The sequence below is a fragment of the Cervus canadensis genome, chromosome 10 (assembly GCF_019320065.1).
Source record: "Cervus canadensis isolate Bull #8, Minnesota chromosome 10, ASM1932006v1, whole genome shotgun sequence".
In the NCBI taxonomy this organism is placed as follows: Eukaryota; Metazoa; Chordata; class Mammalia; order Artiodactyla; family Cervidae; genus Cervus; species Cervus canadensis.
Genome location: NC_057395.1, coordinates 9,373,522 through 9,393,006, shown reverse-complemented (window position 1 = coordinate 9,393,006; position 19,485 = coordinate 9,373,522). Strand labels below are relative to the sequence as shown.

Below are 19,485 nucleotides of genomic sequence, written 5' to 3'. Positions count from 1 at the left end.
ACACATGAAAGAAAGTAGAGAGATGCACCTGGAGAGACATTGGGAAGAACCTCAAGGGCTACACACTGAAAACCTCAAGTCCACTGGCTAAGCACAGTGATTCTCAGACATGGGAGTCATGATTAGATTTACACTATATATAATTCTTTGCTTTTAAAAACAGTAATATTTAACCTAGGAATTTCCCTGGTACTCCAGTGCTTAGGAATCTGCCTGCTCATGCAGGGGGCACAGGTTCGATCCCTGGTCAGGGAAGACAGCACATGCCTCATGCAGAGCAATGAATCCTGTGCTCCACAACCACTGAAGCCAGCACCCTAGAGCCCACGCTCAGCATCAAGAGAAGCCACCACAATGAGAAGCCCAAGCACTGCAGCTGCAAAGAACCAGCGCAGCCAAATAAATTACAGAAAGAAAAAAAAAAAGAACCTCAAAGAAAAAAGTAACACTTAATTTAGATGATTTTTAAAATGACATGTGGCACATCCACCATGAAAGAAGAAATCAAATTTAGTGGGGCGGGGGGTGGGGCAGTTTACTTGTAAACCACCCACATGATGGGGTGACGTCAGCATCATGGATGAAAGGCAGGTGCCTCATCAGTTCTCCTGCGACCAACAGCAATTTGGCCTCCATCCATGGACATACTCAAAGTGCTAGGAGGAGAAAACTGCCAACCAAGAGGACTCGATCCAGAAAAGCTGTCTTTCAGAAATGAAGGAGAAACAAAAACTTTCCCAGACAAAGCAAACCTGAGGGAGTTCATCACCACTAGTCTCGCCTCATAAGAAATGCTGAAAGAAGTCCTCACACTGAAATGAAAGGATGTTCATTAGTGACATAAAATACATTTAAACATACAGCACACTGGTTAAGGCAAGTATGCAGTCAAATCCAGAATACTCTAATATGTAACATGGTGGTATGTTAACAAAGTAACTAGCATTAAGGCTAAAGGATAAGAGCATTCAAAATAACTATATCCCTAGTAAAATATAAAATTCGTAAATCACAAACATTAGCTCAAGTTAGAAATCATTTTACCAGAAAATAACAAATGATCTACTGTTAAGTATTGATATAGGCTTACCCATCAGAACCTTTATTCTGCATAGCAGGAAACTCCTGCTTGTTATTTCCTCCACTCTTTCTCTGCTGACTCAATCGACTCTCTTCAGCAGCATCGCATACATTGTCTGATACTTCCACTTCACTACTTTTGTGCTTCTTTTCTTCTTCAACCTTTAATGAAAGTTTGACACTAAGAATAATTGCTATGTATTTATTATAAAGATCCTTGTTTTCAATTTATTATTTGACTCAGCATTTGCCCGGATTTGAAGTGATAAAGATATTTTTGTGCTTACATTAATTTTATCACAAGTCACTGAAAGTTTTGTAAAATGTGCTTCTTTCTCTTTGAGGGAAAGAAACAAAATTCCCAAAATTTCAAGAAAGGCTTTCTAAATAAGATACAATTATTCCATCCAGTCTTCCCCATCTGACTGGCAGAGATGGGGAAACAGAAACACACCACATGTGTCCTCTTCAGTCTTTACCACCTGGGTTTTCCACGCAACAGTCAGATGTGGAGGATGCGACACCTTAGTGCCTCAGAAACAGAAAAGCAGCTTTCTTCTTTCTGCACTAAAGCTATTCTTTCCCCACTGCCTTTTCCAATTCTTTTTTCATTTGGATCCAGGAGACAGCAAAAACCTGATGGTGTTCACTGAAATATGTGAACCAAAGTTTACCAAAACACAAGGAGCAGAATGAAACTGAGGAGGTGTTAGTGTGGAATTCTGGAATATAAGGAATGCTTCCCAATCCCACATTCAATAACCATCCAAATTTATAGCTAGAGGGTATAGAAATAACTATCTATCTTTGCCCCACTATTTACCAGTAGCAGTTTTAAAATCAAAAAAGGTTAAATGAGTTGTTCAAAGCCCCTAAAGTGGCATTCCCTAACATTTTATGGCACCAAAAGAGATGATACAATTCTGTCATCTTGAATCTGATAAAATTACCAAATGAATTCCTCAAATGAATCAGGTAAGTTAAAAGCGTGACTTTGGCAAAGTAATTTAATTCGTTAATTGGGGGTAGGGTTCATTCTCCTTTTTCTTTAAAGGAGAATGGCTACATTTTCCTCTTTTTTTGTCTTACACAGAAGAGCAAGCACGTTTAAACACCTACTACTGAAGAAAGAAAAATCTCACAGCATCTCAAACCTCAGTTTTTCCTTTGGAGATAAACACTTGATTATTTTCTCTGTTTTTTTGCTGAGAGTTTTATACTATCTATGGGCTTCCCTGGTGGCTCAGATGTTAAAGAATCTGCTTTCAATGCAGGAGACGTGGCTTCGATCCCTGGGTTGGGAAGATCCCGTGGAGAAGGGAACAGCTATCCACTCCAATGATATTGCGGCCTGGAGAAATCCGTGGACAGGGCAGCCTGGCCAGCTACAGTCCATGGGGTCACAAAGAGTCAGACACGACTGACCAACTCTCACACACACACATACTACCTATGTGACAAAATCACACATGTCAAAACTTACTACATTTTAGTAAACAACAGAGTGAAGCGGTCTCTCTCAAAAGAGACATCTGCGAGTGGTGATTAAAGCGTATGTGGGAGTGCATGTATTTGTTATTAAAAACATCCTCAAGTGGCCATGTTGGAAATCTAAGTGCCCAGGGACTGCAGAAAGCAGAGAAGATCACACAGATTCAACTACAATGAAGAGATTAGAGGGAACACGTGTTCATGTCCCTTCTCTCAGTTTCTGCTTTCTTCCCATTCTGTGGAAATACAACTTCTATTTAATCCAACAGAGTCAAAAAAAACAACTGCAAAACCCTCGTTGATCATACTCCTTAAACACTTTCCTTGGTGCTTATTCTGGCTCAGAAGGTCACATGGGAGGGAGCTAAATGAGTTTCCCAGTCCATATGCAAGACTGACAGAGACAGAATTTGATTGATTGAAGGACAAAAGCTATGAAAAGTTTCCTGAATTCCTATTATGTCGAAGGCAGAAATAATCTATTTCTACACAAGTACCTATTTAGATGACCCCACTTTATTCATAAGTAGAAAATCAAAATGGACCAGATCATCCAGAAAGGGAAAAACCAAAGCAAGAGCAAATGAACCTCTACCTCTTTTGGAAGCTGAATTTTCTCTTTTCCCAAAGCTAACAACACTACTTGTAACATGTCTATTTCATTCTTAAACCTCTGCATATCCTTCTGTCCATTCTTCACTTAGATACACTTTGGATGCTCTGTGACTATTCGGTGGAGGAGAATTCCCATTTTCAAATTCGGGTTCCACGCTTTCATCGTCTCTAGCACTGCAATTACCTGCATGCAGTAGCTTCTGGAACCCGTCCTGTATTGGTTTGCTTTTCTCATCAGTATTTTTCATGACAGCAGGAGTACCGTGACTTTTTATTTGAATTATGTGTTTCATCTTACCGGAGCAGACAAGCCACAGACTAGACTGACATGTCTATCCAATGTCTAATTTCCGATTTGTGGGATTTTGCCTCATATTGTCTGATATTTGCATATCAAACTCTTGGTCTTCTTTCACTTCAAATGTAACTACCTGCTCCCCTACTTTTTTATTTTCTGCATCATTATAAAAACTCTCCTCATTTTTGATAAACACATGTTCAATATCTAGTTTATCACTTTCAAGGTCTATTTTATTTTCACTGAAACAAAGCTTTGAAGATGACTGACAAGTGTATCCCGGGGACCCATAGTTCACGCGACGAAAAACCATTTTCGAGACTGGGTTCTTTTTGTTCAGGACATACTTGGAATACTAGAGAGACAGATACTCCAAATGCATCTTTCTCCCCACAATCAGCTATATTATTTGTTGTGTTAGGAGGTATTTCCTTTCTGTTTGCTCCTTCTTTAAGGTGATCATATAGTGGCTCCTCCTCAGGACAGATGATAATTTTGTATTTCTCACAAATCTCACCTAACTTCTGCTTTAAGTCATTTGTGATGGTTCTAACTTCTCTTTCCATTCTAATTTGCCATGTTTGATCCACATTTTTTCATACTTCTCCACACAAAGAGGCCTTGAACATACAGATCTGTCCTGTCTACCACATTCCTTATTTATTTCTGGTTCTTGAGGCAATTTTTGCAGCTGCAAAAGTGGAAGATTAATTGGGTTGATTTGATTTTCAGGTGTCTTTTCTGTCAGGGTACATGTGTGCAAAATAATATAATCCTTAACTAATCCAGTATGGATAAATAAAAGTCAGAAAATCATTAAAATTTCACTGTTAAACATCTTAATTTATATGTAACCACTCACAAATCACCAGATCACAACTAAGAAGTGAAAAATAACTTGCCTTACCGGAAAATAGGAGAAAAACATTAACTCACAAACCTACTTTTGTCACTGCTTGACTGAATTAAACAATTCATACATGTTAAATCTACCAAAAATGAATTAGATGATTTTTAATGTTATAAATGCTTCTTCCCTTAAAAATAGTTCACCTCACAATACCGTATATGGGGAGTCCCCACAGCATGTCTGTTAAGGTTTTTGGTTTTCTTTTTTAAGGACTAATATCTGGAGAACAGACAAATTTTATATGACCAGGAGCCAAACTCAATTAACACTAATCAGAAAGAGGAAGCGATTCCTAAATTTTAATGTAAATTATATATTATGATAGTGCTATACATCAATACATATTGCCTGCTTACATTCAGTTATGTGTGTGCTAGGCTGTGTCTGACTCTCTGCGACCCCAAGGACTGTAGTCCACCAGGCTCCTCTGGCCATGGGGATTCTCCAAGCAAGAAGACTTCAGTGGGTTGCCACACCCTCCTCAACCCATGCCTTCCCAACCCAGGGATCGAACCCAGGTCTCCCACATTGCAGGCGGAGTCTTTCTGTCTGAGCCGCCAGGGAAGCCCGACAACACTGGAGTGGGTACCCTATCCCTTCTCCAGGGAAATTTCACGACCCAGGAATTGAAACGGGGTCTCCTGCACTGCAGGCAGATTCTTTACCAGATGAGCTACCCAGGAAGCCCCAACATTCAGTTATATTATGTTCTAATATCCACCAAAGAAAGTGGATAAAGCATTTTTAGTAATATCTACTGATTTCCCACCCTGAAAAGAAATAAATTCGAACGTTATTATTTGTACCCTAAAAACAAAGGTCCAATCTAGAAGGTTCGATTCTCTTAATAGGCAACTGGGTTGATTCTATGACCCCAATCTCTCCCTGAATGTTCATCCCTAAGTCGATTATGCCGAGATCACAGGCAGAATGAATCTTTCATCTTGACGTCAGTGACTGGCGATTTCAATGGAAAACCTTGAGCCACTGGGAATGATTTCTCTTTACATGTATCTAGGTCAGGGGCCATCATACTGTTCAGAATTTCAGCTGCTTAATCTTACGATTCAGTCTTTGATATCACCTTCTTAATCATGTAATGAAGTTATAAAAATGGAAAAAGTAAACAAGTCAGGAAATTTTTTTCCCTCAATTCCAAAGACGAGCTATAAATTATAATAGATTCTAACAGTATTTTAAGTTGTATAATAAAAGTGCTATAAAAACTATTAAATTATTATCTATCAATTCTAAAAGGGTAATTTTGAAAGGCAATTTTATTTGTTATGGACTCTGTTACGCACTGTATTGTATTGGTAAAGCATAGAAAATGGAATTAAACCAGAAATTTAAATTTATAGTTTTACTTGCCTGTGAATCGTTATTTTCATTTCCATGAAGTTTTCCTTGTTCTTCCTCTAATATCACTTCCACATCTAGTTCTCCTGACAAATCTGCATGTTTAGTTAAAATTACTTAGAATATTTAGATAAAAGACATAATCTTTATTTAAAACAGATTTAAAACATTGTACCAAATGACAGCTTAAGTCGAAATTTATCTTCAGATGAATATTTACTTGTTTAAGAAATACTTCCAATGATCAAAAACTTCAACAAACCATCTGAGAAACACCAGATGTCACCAGGATACAGGCACACAAACACCTCAAAGCTTCATTCATGAATTCATCCAAGCATCAGCGAAAAAAACACTCAGAAACCAAACAAGGTTTCAAAATACAGGACAGACATATAAAGTCACAGTATATTCTCTTCTCTACTTCATCACAGTACCTTTTAACAACATGCCAAGCTTCAACTGCATTATTCTTCTTAGTTTACAAATTCCTCTTACTTTTTACGCTTTTATCAATTCCTTCATCTGAAATGCTTCCCTGTGCTCTTCTGACAAATGACTTTTCATCTTTTCAGACTCAACCTGCTTTGTGAAGTTGCCCTTGATTACAGCTATCTTTCCCCAGATAAACAGCTATCTCTTTCCTTGTAGCTACCTTAGTACTTTTTCTAGTGTATCTTTATAGACCTCTCTAGTGATAGATATACATCTAAACTGTAAATTATTTCTTGACATGTCTATTCTCTTGGCTTCTAGACTGCAGAGGACAAGCTGTTAAAAATCACCTTAGTATAAATAGTCTTTATTTTTTTCAATAATTAAGTGTCTACCTAGATCTCACAAAGAGTCCCAGAGTTCTAAGTATAATCCTGCTATCCACTCTCAGATGTATGCTAAATACTAGCTGAAACAAACTTGCTTCCTCCAAACTCTCTTTGTTATTTATTATACTCCTATGGTCAGAGGGAGAATGCAGACACCTTGCTAAGAGGTAGTGTTTGGCTGTAGGTTGCATAAAAGGAGTCAGCACAAGGTAGGTTTTGCCACAAACTCGAATCCGGCTCCGTCAGAATGATGGTAAGGCCGTGCCCAGGTGGCGCACGGCTGAGTGCCCTGGGCTTCTGCATTACCTTGTTTGCTTTCTCTGTTTTCTGGCAGCGGAGACTGGCCTGGGTGATGGGGCATGGAATTCCCTACCAGAAACATCGCTGCGTTTTTCATCTTTTCTTTATCTGTTGCGGTCTTCTGTCCGAGTTCTGTGGGTGCTGACTGATTTTGGGTCACTGATTGGGACACCAACGGACGCCGATCATCAGCTTTCAAATGCCCGGCTCTTTGACAAGTCTCACTACTGAGGCTCAAACTAGTCGAATCCCAGTCTGAAAAATGTGAAAACAAAGTCTCCATTTATCAGGATCTGAGGAAGAAACAACTCTGACTACCTTGCACAAAGTCTTTCTTCAGAGAATCAATCCCACTTCCTCCTTCCCCTGAAACTCACTACTCCTTCAGAGGTTACTCTCTCTTACCTGTCACTGTCATTCATGAAGAGATGGTACCTAGTGTGTCTCATTTCTTCTACTTTTTACTTTTCTAGTATTACTTTGATTCACTCAATCTTTATTACATACTCTGTATTTCATAAGAACTTTATTATTTTCCTTCAACATACAAATATTTTATTAACAAAATTTATCTCTAATTTATTTTATGTTTAATTTTGCATGATGATTTTGTGTCTTCTAGAGACCATGCTTTTAAAAACACTTTTAATGAATGGTACTAGTTTAATTAATGGTAGAAGCCTAGACAACGTATTATAAAGCAAAGACATCACTTTGCTGACAAAGGTCCATACAGTCAAAGGTCTGTTCTTTTCAGTAGTCACATGTGAGAGTTGGACCATAAAGAAGACTGAGTGCCGAAGAATTGATGCTTTCAAATTGTGGTGCTGGAGAGACTCTTGAGAGTCCCCTGGACAGCAAAGAGATCAAACCAGTCAATCCTAAGGGAGATCAACCCTGAATATTCACTGGAGGGACTGATGCTGAAGCTGAAGCTTCAATACTTTGCGCACCTGATGCGAACAGCTGGCCCACTGGAAAAGCACCTGATGCTGGGAAAGACTGAGGGCAGGATGAGAAGGGGAGGGCAAGAAGAGAAGGGGGCGGCAGAGGATGAGATGGTTGGACAGCATCGCTGATTCAATGGACATGAACTTGGGCGAACTCCGGGAGATGGTGAGGAACAGAGAGGCCTGGCTGCAGTCCATGGGGTCACAAAGAATCAGGCACGACTTAGCGACTGAACACCACACCATCAACAACTACTTTAATTTCAACGAGATGGTCTTTCCTCAATGTACATATGTCTTCAGAAGTCATTTTTAAAGCCTTGGAGAAACATTATACCCTGGAGAAGGAAATGGCAACCCACTCCAGTATTCTTGCCTCTTGCCTGGAAAATCTCTTGGACAGAGGATCCTGGAGGGCTACAGTCCATGAGGTCGCAGTGGTTGAACACCACTTAGCGACTAAACAAAAACATCATAAACTCACATAAGAAATGATAGCCTTGTGTGTGACTAATTGTTTCCATGTGAAAATAGGTAAGTCTAGGACCACACTGGACCCAAGGAGCACAGAGGGCCATGAGACAGGAATGAATACACCACAAAAAGCTAAAACTGTTAGACCTACATTTCTTAAGGGAAGTCAAAGAAACAAGCAAGAAATGTAAAAGTGAAACGTAAAACCCTGTGTCAACACAAGGGCCCCTTTATCATTTTACATCGAATCACTTCAATGGTTTAAAACTGTGGTTCGCAAGTGTCTGCTCAGAATTGCTGAAGTCCAGAGACCCATCGGGTCAGGGGGTCCAAGAAGTCAGAACTCTTTTCACAACAACACTAAACGTTAGTTCCATTCTCATGCTCTTCTGAGGGCACAGTGGCGTTCTTCAGAGACACGATGTGTGATATCATAACACTAAGGACTAATGGAATTAGCAACTGTGATGGTGTGTGCTTGTATTTTAAGTTTTTCCGTTTTTATTTTCCAATACAGTGAACAATAGACTTAAACAAAGTTCCTTGGAATTCTCAATAATTTTTAGAAGTATAAAAGGATCCTAAAGCCAAAAACTTTCAGAATCACTGTTTTGAAAGATTATGTCTATTGAATTTAAGATATGATTATTTCCCCTACTTCTCATAATCAAAGACACCACAAACATACACACACACAGTCTGCTAATCAAAACATCTGATTGGCCTACATTCATCTGTGTAACAAAACTAAACTGAAATAATTATAAGTTGAAATACAACTGACATATTAGCAAGTGAAGCTTTACTCTAGGTAAAGATCAGAGTTTTTTGATATTTTGATTTTTGATCATATCTCTATTGTTCATGATTAGAACTGTCACTTTTGCCTATAAATTGAACATCCTTATAATATTTTTCAGGTATTTTGTACCTTCATCTATCACTTCAACATTCGACCATAACGAAAAAAAAAAAATTATGACTTTTAGCATGAGTTGGCTCAGTTAAAAAGTATGATGATATGACAAATTATAAGTCATTTTACTACATACTAAAGTCTAATGTAATAATGTCCACAAAAGACTTATTTTTTCCATTTTTACCCCTAATAATAGTGTCTCTTGTTTTTCACCCTAAGTCCTCTTACATGTAGTACTCATATATGTGTCTTCCTTTTTCTACCTCTCTGTTATATTTTTTCTTGGTTCTTTTTGTTTGAAATGAAGCTGTGAACTCTAAAAGCTCCTTTCTACCCAATCAGTGGCTCATAAAAGCATCTTCTTAACAATTTTAAGCTATACTACTAAAAGAATTGTCCATATGAGTGTCTAAGAATAAAATTTTTGTTTTTCTAGAAATCATGTGCTCATATATCATCCCTTTTAGTCCCTGCCATCATCCAATGGAGTATGTAATAATGTGAATGCTTATTTTCAATACTTTGCAGTTTACTAAAGCATTTTGACACACTATTATGGGTTGAATTGTGTTCCCCTTAAATTTGTGTGATTAAGGACTAACTAACCCTCAGTCAGTGGTTCAGATGACAAAGAATCCACCTGCAATGTGGAGACTTGGGTTCTGTCCTTGGTTTGGGAAGATCCTCTGGAGAAGGGAAGTGCTACCCACTCCTGTATTCTTGACTGGAGAATTCCATGGACAGAGGAGCCAGGTGGGCTACAGTCCGTGAGGTTGCAAAGAGTTGGACATGAATAAGTGACTAACACTTTCACTAAATGTGTATGTTTAAAGACTAACCCCCAGCACCTCAGAGTGTAATCTTATTTGGAAATATAATCTTTACAGAAATGATCAAGGATCATTAAATGTGGGTCCTAGTTCAAAGTGACTGAAGTCCCTATAAGAATGGAAAATTTGGACACAGATGTACAGACAAGAGGGCTTCCCAGGTGGCGCTAGTGGTAAAGAATCTGCCTGCCAATACAGGAGATGTAAGAGATGTGGGTTTGATTACTGGAATCAGAAGATCCCCTGGATAAGGGAATGACAACTCACTTTAGTATACTTGCCTGGAGAATCCCATGGAGAAAGGAGCCTGGTGGGCTACAGTTCATGGGGTCACAGAGTCGACCACTACTGAAGTGATTTAGCATGTACTCATGTATAGACAGAAGGAAGATTGATAAAAAGAGACACAGGAAAAAGACAGACATGTACAAGTGAAGGATAAAAACCTGGAATATATCTTTCCCTCACAGCCCTTAGAAGAAGTCAACCCTGCCAATACCTTGATTTTGGATTTCTAGTCTCCAAAACTATGAGACAATAAATTCCTGTTGTTTAAGCCACCCAAGTTGTGGTACTTTGTTACAGCAGCTCTAGAATACTAATACTCATACTCATTGATGATTTCATGTCTATCATGTCTTCCATTGCAATTTTCATTCAAATATAAGTAGAAAATACCTACCAGTAATTTATAAAACAAGTCCTCTCTTTACTCCTTTGATTCTCCCTACTAATAATTGCTTATCTTATTCTTTCCTTCATTTCGACTCACTCATTCTTCAAAGCTTTTTTTTTTTTTTTAGGGAAATCTTTTTAGGAAAGGTTTCTGTTTTTCTACGGATATTAATAATAAGGAAAAGGAAAGCCTGGCAGGGAGGTTTTGAGATAAATTCTTTAGCTTTTTACTGTCTTTATGAAAGTCTTGTGGTAATGTCTTGACATTTGGAAATATATTACCAATGCACAGAAGTCTTTCTCATAGGAAATTTTTTTTTTTAATTAAAGACTACTATATGTAAAACAGATAGTAAATTCTAATGAGGATCTACTGTATGGCACAGGGAACTCTTTTTAGTTCTCTGTAATGATCTATATGGGAAAATAGTCTTTAAAGAGTGGATGTGTATATAGGTATAACTGATTCACTTTGCTGTAAAGCAGAATCTAACACATTTTAAATAAATTATGCTCCAATAATTCTTTTTTATAGTCAAATCAAAAGAATTGATGTTTTTGAGCTGTGGTGTTGGAGAAGACTCTTGAGAGTCCCTTGGACTGCAAGGAGATCAAACAAGTCAATCCTGAAGGAAATCAGTCCTGAATATTCATTGGAAGGACTGATGCTGAAGCTGAAGCTCCAATACTTTGGCCGCCTGATGCCAATAACTGGCTCATTTGAACAGACACTGATGCTGGGAAAGATTGAAGGCAGGAGAAGGGGACAACAGAGGATGAGATGGTTGGATGGCATCACTGACTTGATAGACATGAGTTTGAGCAAGCTCCGGGAGTTGGTGATGGACAGGGAAGCCTGGCATGCTGCAGTTCATGGGGTCACAAAAAATCAGACATGACTGAGCAACTGAACTGAACTGAATTCCTTTTTAATTAAAGAGAAACAAACTCTTATGTGTTGGAAAAACCATGTTATTAAAATGGGGAAGAAGGGAAATTATTTGGACTGGATGCTCCAACTTATGATGAAAGAGGGTATACACATTAGCCTAGAGAAGAAAATAGCAACCCACTCCAGTATTCTTGCCTGGAGAAGTCCATGGACAGAGGAGCCTGACTGGCTACAGTCCGTGGAGTGGCCAAGAGTCATAATCGACTGAGTAAGTACCACCACATACACTTTAGACTCTCCAAAGGGGTCCATTATTAATAATAGATGCATATCTAGGCTTTGCACAAGCTCAAAGAGCCTCACACTCCTCCCCCATCTCTTCATTACCATCCTGCTTGTACTGTTCATCCCTGCTTATGAAAATCTTCCTATTCACCATAAGTAAGTCTTCCTTCAGAAAAGTGTCCTGCCCCCCAAATAGAATTCACTGCGTTTTCATGGTCCGGGGGAGACTCGTGGGCATCCCTCTTGGCTCAGACAGTAAAGAATCCACCTGCAATGCACGAGACCTGCGTTTAATCCCTGGGTTGGGAAGAGCCCCTGGAGGAGGGCCTGGCAACCCATTCCAGTATTCCTGGTGGAGAATCCCCATAAACAGAGGAGTCTCGTGGCTCCTCTGCAGCTCATGGGTCACAGAGAGTCAGACAAGACAGCAATGAAGCAGCAGCAGCAGGGAGCCTCAGGGTTACTTCTCTGGTAGCACCACAGGACCCCCTGACTAAGGGCCCCTTCAGACTCGTCTCAGGCCCTTTCCCATCTCTGCTACTGCTGCTTTGGCCTTTGTTTAGCCTCATTTCAACAGCTTAACTCTACTTAATGCTCTGCGGTGACCTGAAGGGGTAGGAAGTCCGAAAGGGAGAGGATATGTACATTACGGCTGCCTCATTTTACTCTACAGTGAAATCTAGCACCACGTTGTAGAGCAACTATGTGCTGTGCTGTGCTTAGTCACTCAGTCATGCCAGACTCGTGCAACCCCATGGACTATAGCCCGCCAGGCTCCTCTGTCCACGGGGAGTCTCCAGGAAAGAAGATTTCCGTGGGTTGCCAAGCTTTCCTCCAGAGGATCTTCCCAACCCAGGTCTCCTGCATTGCAGGTGGATTCTTTATCGTCTGAGGTACCAGGGAAGCCGCAAAGTGACTATACTCCAATAAAATTAATTAAGAAAATAAAAAATAAATAAGTTTTCCAAAAAACAAACAAATAAAAAACAATTATTTAAATCAGGACATGTGCCTAGAACTTTCACATGTCTCTTCAGCTGGACATTGCTATGCACCTTTTGTTCTTAATGCAACTGCTACTCTTTAGTACACTCTCCTTGACCTCTCCTCTTCCCAGTAGCAGATCAAGCCCTCCCATTATGCATTTTCATAGACCCCTGTGCTTCTCTTTCACAGAACATATCTCAAATAGAATTATTTAACCTTATAACTTTTTATTATTTTATTTTTAATTGTGGTTCAAAAAACTTATCAAATACAATCATAACCAGTTTTTCAGTGTATACTTGAAAAACTTAGTTATTTTCTCCTTGATATCTCTTCCATGTGGCTGGAGTTAATGTTTATTCACAACTGTATTCCTGGCATCTACCATAGGACAGTACCTGATACTTGTTTGGGGCTTAAAAAGTATTTGTTGAATGAATAGATCCTTACAGATGTTGTTTCCTGTCAAACTTGATGACTAGAAATGTGTGCCTAGCAACTGTTAGTGACTGACACAGATACTTAGATCAAAAAGTATTTGTGAAATCATCTATTGGTTCAATTCATATATTGGTCATTTGTAACATGCCAGGCATGAGACAACCCTGTGGACATTTCTATGAAGATGACCAACAAAATCCTCACCTCTTGAAAGTTAAAACCTTAAAGATTTACAGGATAGATAAGTAAATAAATACCTTAAGTATAAAGGAAAAACAGCTTAAGAATCTGGTATACAGTATCTGGCTAGGACTAGGGTCATGGCCACTGTATTAGTTAGCTTGGTTTGCAACAAAATACAGCAAATATTTATTTAAAAGTCATGGAGGCTGAAAAGTTTGAGTATCATATCCTGAGTCTGATGAGGACCTGCTTCTTGGCTCCTATACAGTCACCTTCTCAGATTCACATGGCTGAGTGAGAGACAGAGAGAGCTAACTCCCTTCTCTAATAAGGCCACTAATCCCATCATGAGGACTCCACCATCATGATCTAATTAACTGGCAAAGACTTCAATATATGAAGTTGTCAGGAGACACAATCATTCAGTCTATAGCAGGACTCATTTAATATTTATTGAAAGAAGAAAGGCTACATACCATGTAGAATAGGAAGGGTCCTCTGAGGAGACAAAATTTAAAGTAGAGCTAAGAAATTAACCCCAAACATGAAGTCAGCTACACCCAGATTAAAACAAGATTCAGGCAGAGAAAAGCTTAAATTGATAGGTGCTTGGGCAGAATATAATGGGATGTGTGCAAGCAATATAAAGAAAGCCAATGAAGCTGAATTCAGTTGGATGTAATTTGAATTTGGAAGATTGGGTAGCAGTCAGATCACCTATGGCCCCATGAGCCACTGTTGAGAAGCTAGAAGGATTTGATGACTGTATCTTGGTTAGATAGAATAATCCTAATTTTATACATGTGGGAGCTGAAGCTTACCAAAGCTGAGCTGTTTGTGTGTACTTGGTCACTCAGTCATGTCCGAGTTTCTGCAGCCCCATGGACTGTAGCCCACCAGGTTCCTCTGTCCACAGAATTTTCCAGGCAAGAATATTGGAGTGGGTTTCCATTGCCTACTGCAGGGAATCTTCATCACCCAAGTATCAAACTCACATGTCTTGTGAGGCAGATTCTTTACCACTAGAACCACTGGGGAAGAGTTGCAAAACTGAGTTTAATTTACTTCAGTTACTCAGTTGTGGCCAACTCTTTGCTACATCATGTACTGTAGCATGCCAGGCTTCCCTGTCCATCAGCAACTCCCAGAGCTTGCTCAAACTCACGTCCATTGAGTTGGTGATGCCATACAACCATCTCATTCTCTGTCGTTCCCTTCTCCTCCTGCCTTCAATCTTTCCCAGCATCAGAGTCTTTTCCAATGAGTCAGTTCTTCATATCAGGTGGCCAAACTTTTGGAACTTCAGCTTCAGCATCAGTCCTTTCAATTAATATTAAAGACTGATTTCCTTCAGGTTGACTGGTTTGATCTCCTTGCAGTCCAAGGGACTCTCAAGAGTCTTCTCCAACTCTCAAGAGTCACTCAGCATCAATTCTGAGTTACTTGCTAGTAAATGACTGAGGTAGTGTTAGTCTAAGCTCTTCAATTTAAATTCATTTTTTACTCCGTTTTGTGCATGTGTACTTAGTCACTCAGTTGTGCCCCACTCTTTGCGATCCCAAGGACTATAGGCTCCTCTATCCATGGGACTCTCCAGGCAAGAATACTTTACTATGTTCCTTTTTTTATACACTCTGGCTGATAGCAATATGCTACATTAGAAAGCCCACTGAATTGTGTTGTAGGAAATCTTTTTGGGTATGATCCTCACAACTAGCTTAAAAACTAGTTAAACAGGTCATAGATAACTAGTTAAAAAAAAAAAATCCCTCTGAGGTTTATTTGCCTAATCTGTAACATGAGGAACTTAGAACTAATGAATTTTAATATCATCTACAACAAACAAGTTACTGTCCAATCAGAGTACTAATTCAGAGTAACTGAAACTACTGCCTCTCCACATTGTATTTCCTCCATGCTATCATGCGTTGCTCCTCATTTTTAATCTATCTAGTTCAAGATGTTTACCATGATAAATTTATTAGGAATCTACTGATTTACCCAAAAGCACCACAATATTTTTGCTATAATAAATAAAATCATTTTTACAATTGATCATCCTTTTGTTCAATTGCTGTGTGGTACAAAATCTTTATGCAAAGAACAGTACATGGCAATACACTGGTAAAAGAAAAAAAAAAAAACAGTAAAATAGGCATACTTTCTGTTTTCGTTCCCAATCTAGTGAGGCAAACATATTTTCAATCTTTTTTTAAACAGCAAACAATGACACAAATTGAGAAATTTTATCACTCCTACTCCCACATTTCAAACAGTGTAGCTCAGTGTATAAATTAAACCAAATTACTGAGTTACTCAAATTTCTTTTGTTTTAGTTTTCATCCCTCCTATATCTGGAGAAAAGCTAAGATAAGTTGGAGTGGGTATGTAGGTATATATAGTTTCCAAATATAAAACACTATGATTTTAAAATAGTGGCAGGTGAATTCAGAGCATTGCCACATTCTGCTTCTAATACAGTAAAAACAGGGGAGAGTACATGAGAACCTGTGTAATTGCAAATCAGTGAATAACACCAGGAGGACAGTCTTCAAATAACTTACCGTTTCTCTTGGATTGCTGAAAAGCCTTCAGTAGCTTTGCTAAGTTTGGTTTCGGGACATGCTGGAGAAGAAAATAAGAGCTTGAAGCATAACAAGTATCAACTTGAATAAAAGAATTATAATCCCCCACCCCCCATCACTATATGATCTAACACAAAGAGCACAGGCTCTGGAGTCATTCAGATGTGGATTCAGATCCCAGTTCGGCCACCGACTAACCTGCAGGCACACTGAAACCATAATCACAGAAAACTAGCCAATCTGATCACAGGACCATTGTTTAACTCAATGAAACTGAGCCATGCCGTGTGGGGCCACCCAAGACGGATGGGTCATGGTGGAGACGTCTGACAGTATGTGGTCCACTGGAGAAGGAAATGGCAAGCCACTTCAGTATTCTTGCCTTGAGAACCCCACGAACAGTATGAAAAGGCAAAATGATAGGATACTGAAAGAGGAACTCCCCAGGTCAATAGGTGCCCAATCTGTTACTGGAGATCAGTGGAGAAATAACTCCAGAAAGAATGAAGGGATGGAGCCAAAGCAAAACAAGACCCAGTTGTGGATGTGACTGGTGATAGAAGCAAGGTCCGATGCTGTAAAGAACAATACTGCATGTTTTGTTAGGTCCATGGAATGTTAGGTCCATGAATCAAGGCAAATTGGAAGTGGTCAAACAGGAGATGGCAAAAGTGAATGTTGACATTCTAGGAATCAGTGAACTAAAATGGACGGGAATGGGTGAATTTAACTCAGATGACCATTCTGTCTACTACTGTGGGCAGGAATCCCTTAGAAGAAATGGAGTGGCCATCATGGTCAACAAAAGAGTCCCAAATGCAGGACTTGGATGCAATCTCAAAAATGACAGAATGATCTCTGTTCGTTTCCAAGGCAAACCATTTAATATCATGGTAATCCAAGCCTATGCCCCAACCAGTAACGCTGAAAAGCTGAAGTTGAATGGTTCTATGAAGACCTACAAGACCTTTTAGAACTAACTCCCAAAAAAGACGTCCTTTTCATCATAGGGGATTGGAATCCAAAAGTAGGAAGTCAAGAAACACCTGGAGTAACAGGCAAATTTGGCCTTGAGGTACAGAATGAAGCGGGGCAAAGGCTAATAGAGTTTTGCCAAGAGAACACACTGGTTATAGCAAACACCCTCTTCCAACAACACAAGAGAAGACTCCACACATGGACATCATCAGATGGTCAACACCAAAATCAGACTGATTATATTCTTTGCAGCCAAAGATGGAGAATCTCTACACAGTCAGCAAAAACAAGACCGGCAGCTAACTGTGGCTCAGATCATGAACTCCTTATGGCCAAATTCAGACTTAAATTGGAGAAAGTAGGGAAAACCACTAGGCCACTCAGGTATCACCTAAATCAAATCCCGTATGACTATACAGTGGAAGTGAGAAATAGACTTAAGGGACTAGATCTGATAGACAGAGTGCCTGATGAACCATGGATAGCAGACTACTTGTACAGGAGACAGGGATCAAGACCATCCCCATAGGAAAGAAATGCAAAAAAGAAAAATGGCTGTCTGAGGAGGCCTTACAAATAGCTGTGAAAAGAAGAGAAGCGAAAAGCAAAGGAGAAAAGGAAAGATAGTCCTATTTGAATGCAGAGTTCCAAAGAATAGCAAGGAGAGATAAGAAAGCCTTCCTCAGCGATCAATGCAAAGAAATAGAGGAAAACAACAGAATGGGAAAGACTAGAGATCTCTTCAACAAAATTAGAGAAACCAAGGGAACATTTCATGCAAAGATGGGTTCCATAAAGGACAGAAATGGTATGGACCTAACAGAAGCAGAAGATATTCAGAAGAGGTGGCAAGAATACACAGAAGGAATGTACAGAAAAGATCTTCACGACCCAGATAATCACGATGGTGTGATTTCTCACCTAGAACCAGACATCCTGGAATGTGAAGTCAGGTGGGCCTTAGAAAGCATCACTATGAACAAAGCTAGTGGAGGTGATGGAATTGCACTTGACCTATTTCAAATCCTGAAAGATGATGCTGTGAAAGGGCCGCACTCAATATGCCAGCAAATGTGGAAAACTCAGCAGTGGCCACAGGACTGCAAAAGGTCAGTTTTCATTCCAATCCCAAAGAATGCTCAAACAACCGCACAATTGCACTCATCTCACACACTAATAAAGTAATGCTCAAAATTCTCCAAGCAAGGCTTCAGCAATACGTGAACGGTGAACTTCCAGATGTTCAAGCTGGTTTTAGAAAAGGCAGAGGAACCAGAGATCAAATTGCCAACATCGGCTGGATCATAGAAAAAGCAAGAGAGTTCCAGAAAAAACATCTATTTCTGCTTTATTGACTATGCCAAAGCCTTTGACTGTGTGGATCACAATAAACTGTGGAATATTCTGAAAGAGATGGGAATACCAGACCACCTGACCTACCTCTTGAGAAACCTATACACAGGTCAGGAAGCAACAGTTAGAACTGGACATGGAACAACAGACTGGTTCCAAATAGGAAAAGGAGTACATCAAGACTGTACACTGTCACCCTGCTTATTGAACTTAAATGCAGAGTAGATCATGAGAAATGCTGGGCTGGAAGAAGCACAAGCTGGACTCAAGATTGCTGGAAGAAATATCAATAACCTCAGATATGCAGATGACACCACCCTTCTTACAGAAAGTGAAGAGGAACTAAAAAGCCTCTTGATGAAAGTAAAAGAGGAGAGTGCAAAAATTCAGAAAACTAAGATCATGGCATCTGGTCCCATCACTTCATGGTAAATAGATGGGGAAACAGTGGGAGCAGTGTCAGACTTTATTTTTCTGGTCTCCAAAATCACTGCAGATGCTGATTGCAGCCATGAAATGAAAAGACGCTTACTCCTTGGAAGGAAAGTTATGACCAACCTAGATAGCATATAAAAGCAGAGACATTCCTTTACGAGCCATCTAAGTCAAGGCTATGGTCTTTCCAGTGGTCATGTATGGATGTGAGAGGTGGACTGTGAAGAAAGCTGAGCACCGAAAAATTGATGCTTTTGAACTGTGATGTTGGAGAAGACTCTTGAGAGTCCCTTGGACTGCGAGGAGATCCAACCAGCCCATCCTAAAGGAGATCAGTCATGGGTTTTCATTGGAAGGACTGATGCTGAAGCTGAAACTCCAATACTTTGGCCACCTCATGCGAAGACTTGACTCACTGGAAAAGACCCTGATGCTGGGAAAGATCGGGGGCAGGAGGAGAAGGGGACGACAGAAGATGAGATGGTTGGATGGCATCACTGACTCGATGGACGTGAATTTGAGTAAATTCCAGGAGTTGGTGATGGTCAGGGAGGCCTGGCGTGCTGCGATTCATGGGGTCGCAAAGAGTCAGATACGACTGAGCGACTCAACTGAACCTTC

The 19,485-nt window shown here is 39.7% G+C and overlaps 2 protein-coding genes across 3 annotated transcripts in view; one reads left to right on the top strand and one right to left on the bottom strand.

Moving 5' to 3' along the window:
• The window catches only part of LOC122447855 (ankyrin repeat domain-containing protein 26-like), a 933,540-nt gene that overhangs the window by 806,298 nt on the left and 107,757 nt on the right, over positions 1-19,485 (top strand). The window lies entirely within an intron of this gene.
• Positions 1-19,485, bottom strand: part of LOC122448371 (putative coiled-coil domain-containing protein 144C) — a 38,877-nt gene that overhangs the window by 14,354 nt on the left and 5,038 nt on the right. Inside the window, exons 4-8 of the mRNA XM_043479631.1 lie at positions 16,078-16,138; positions 6,884-7,132; positions 5,766-5,848; positions 1,091-1,242; positions 753-812 (exon numbers count right to left, since the gene is read on the bottom strand). Coding sequence (XP_043335566.1) covers positions 753-812; positions 1,091-1,242; positions 5,766-5,848; positions 6,884-6,974 — 386 coding nt within the window. The 5' untranslated portion in view covers positions 6,975-7,132; positions 16,078-16,138. The remainder of the gene's footprint in view (positions 1-752; positions 813-1,090; positions 1,243-5,765; positions 5,849-6,883; positions 7,133-16,077; positions 16,139-19,485) is intronic.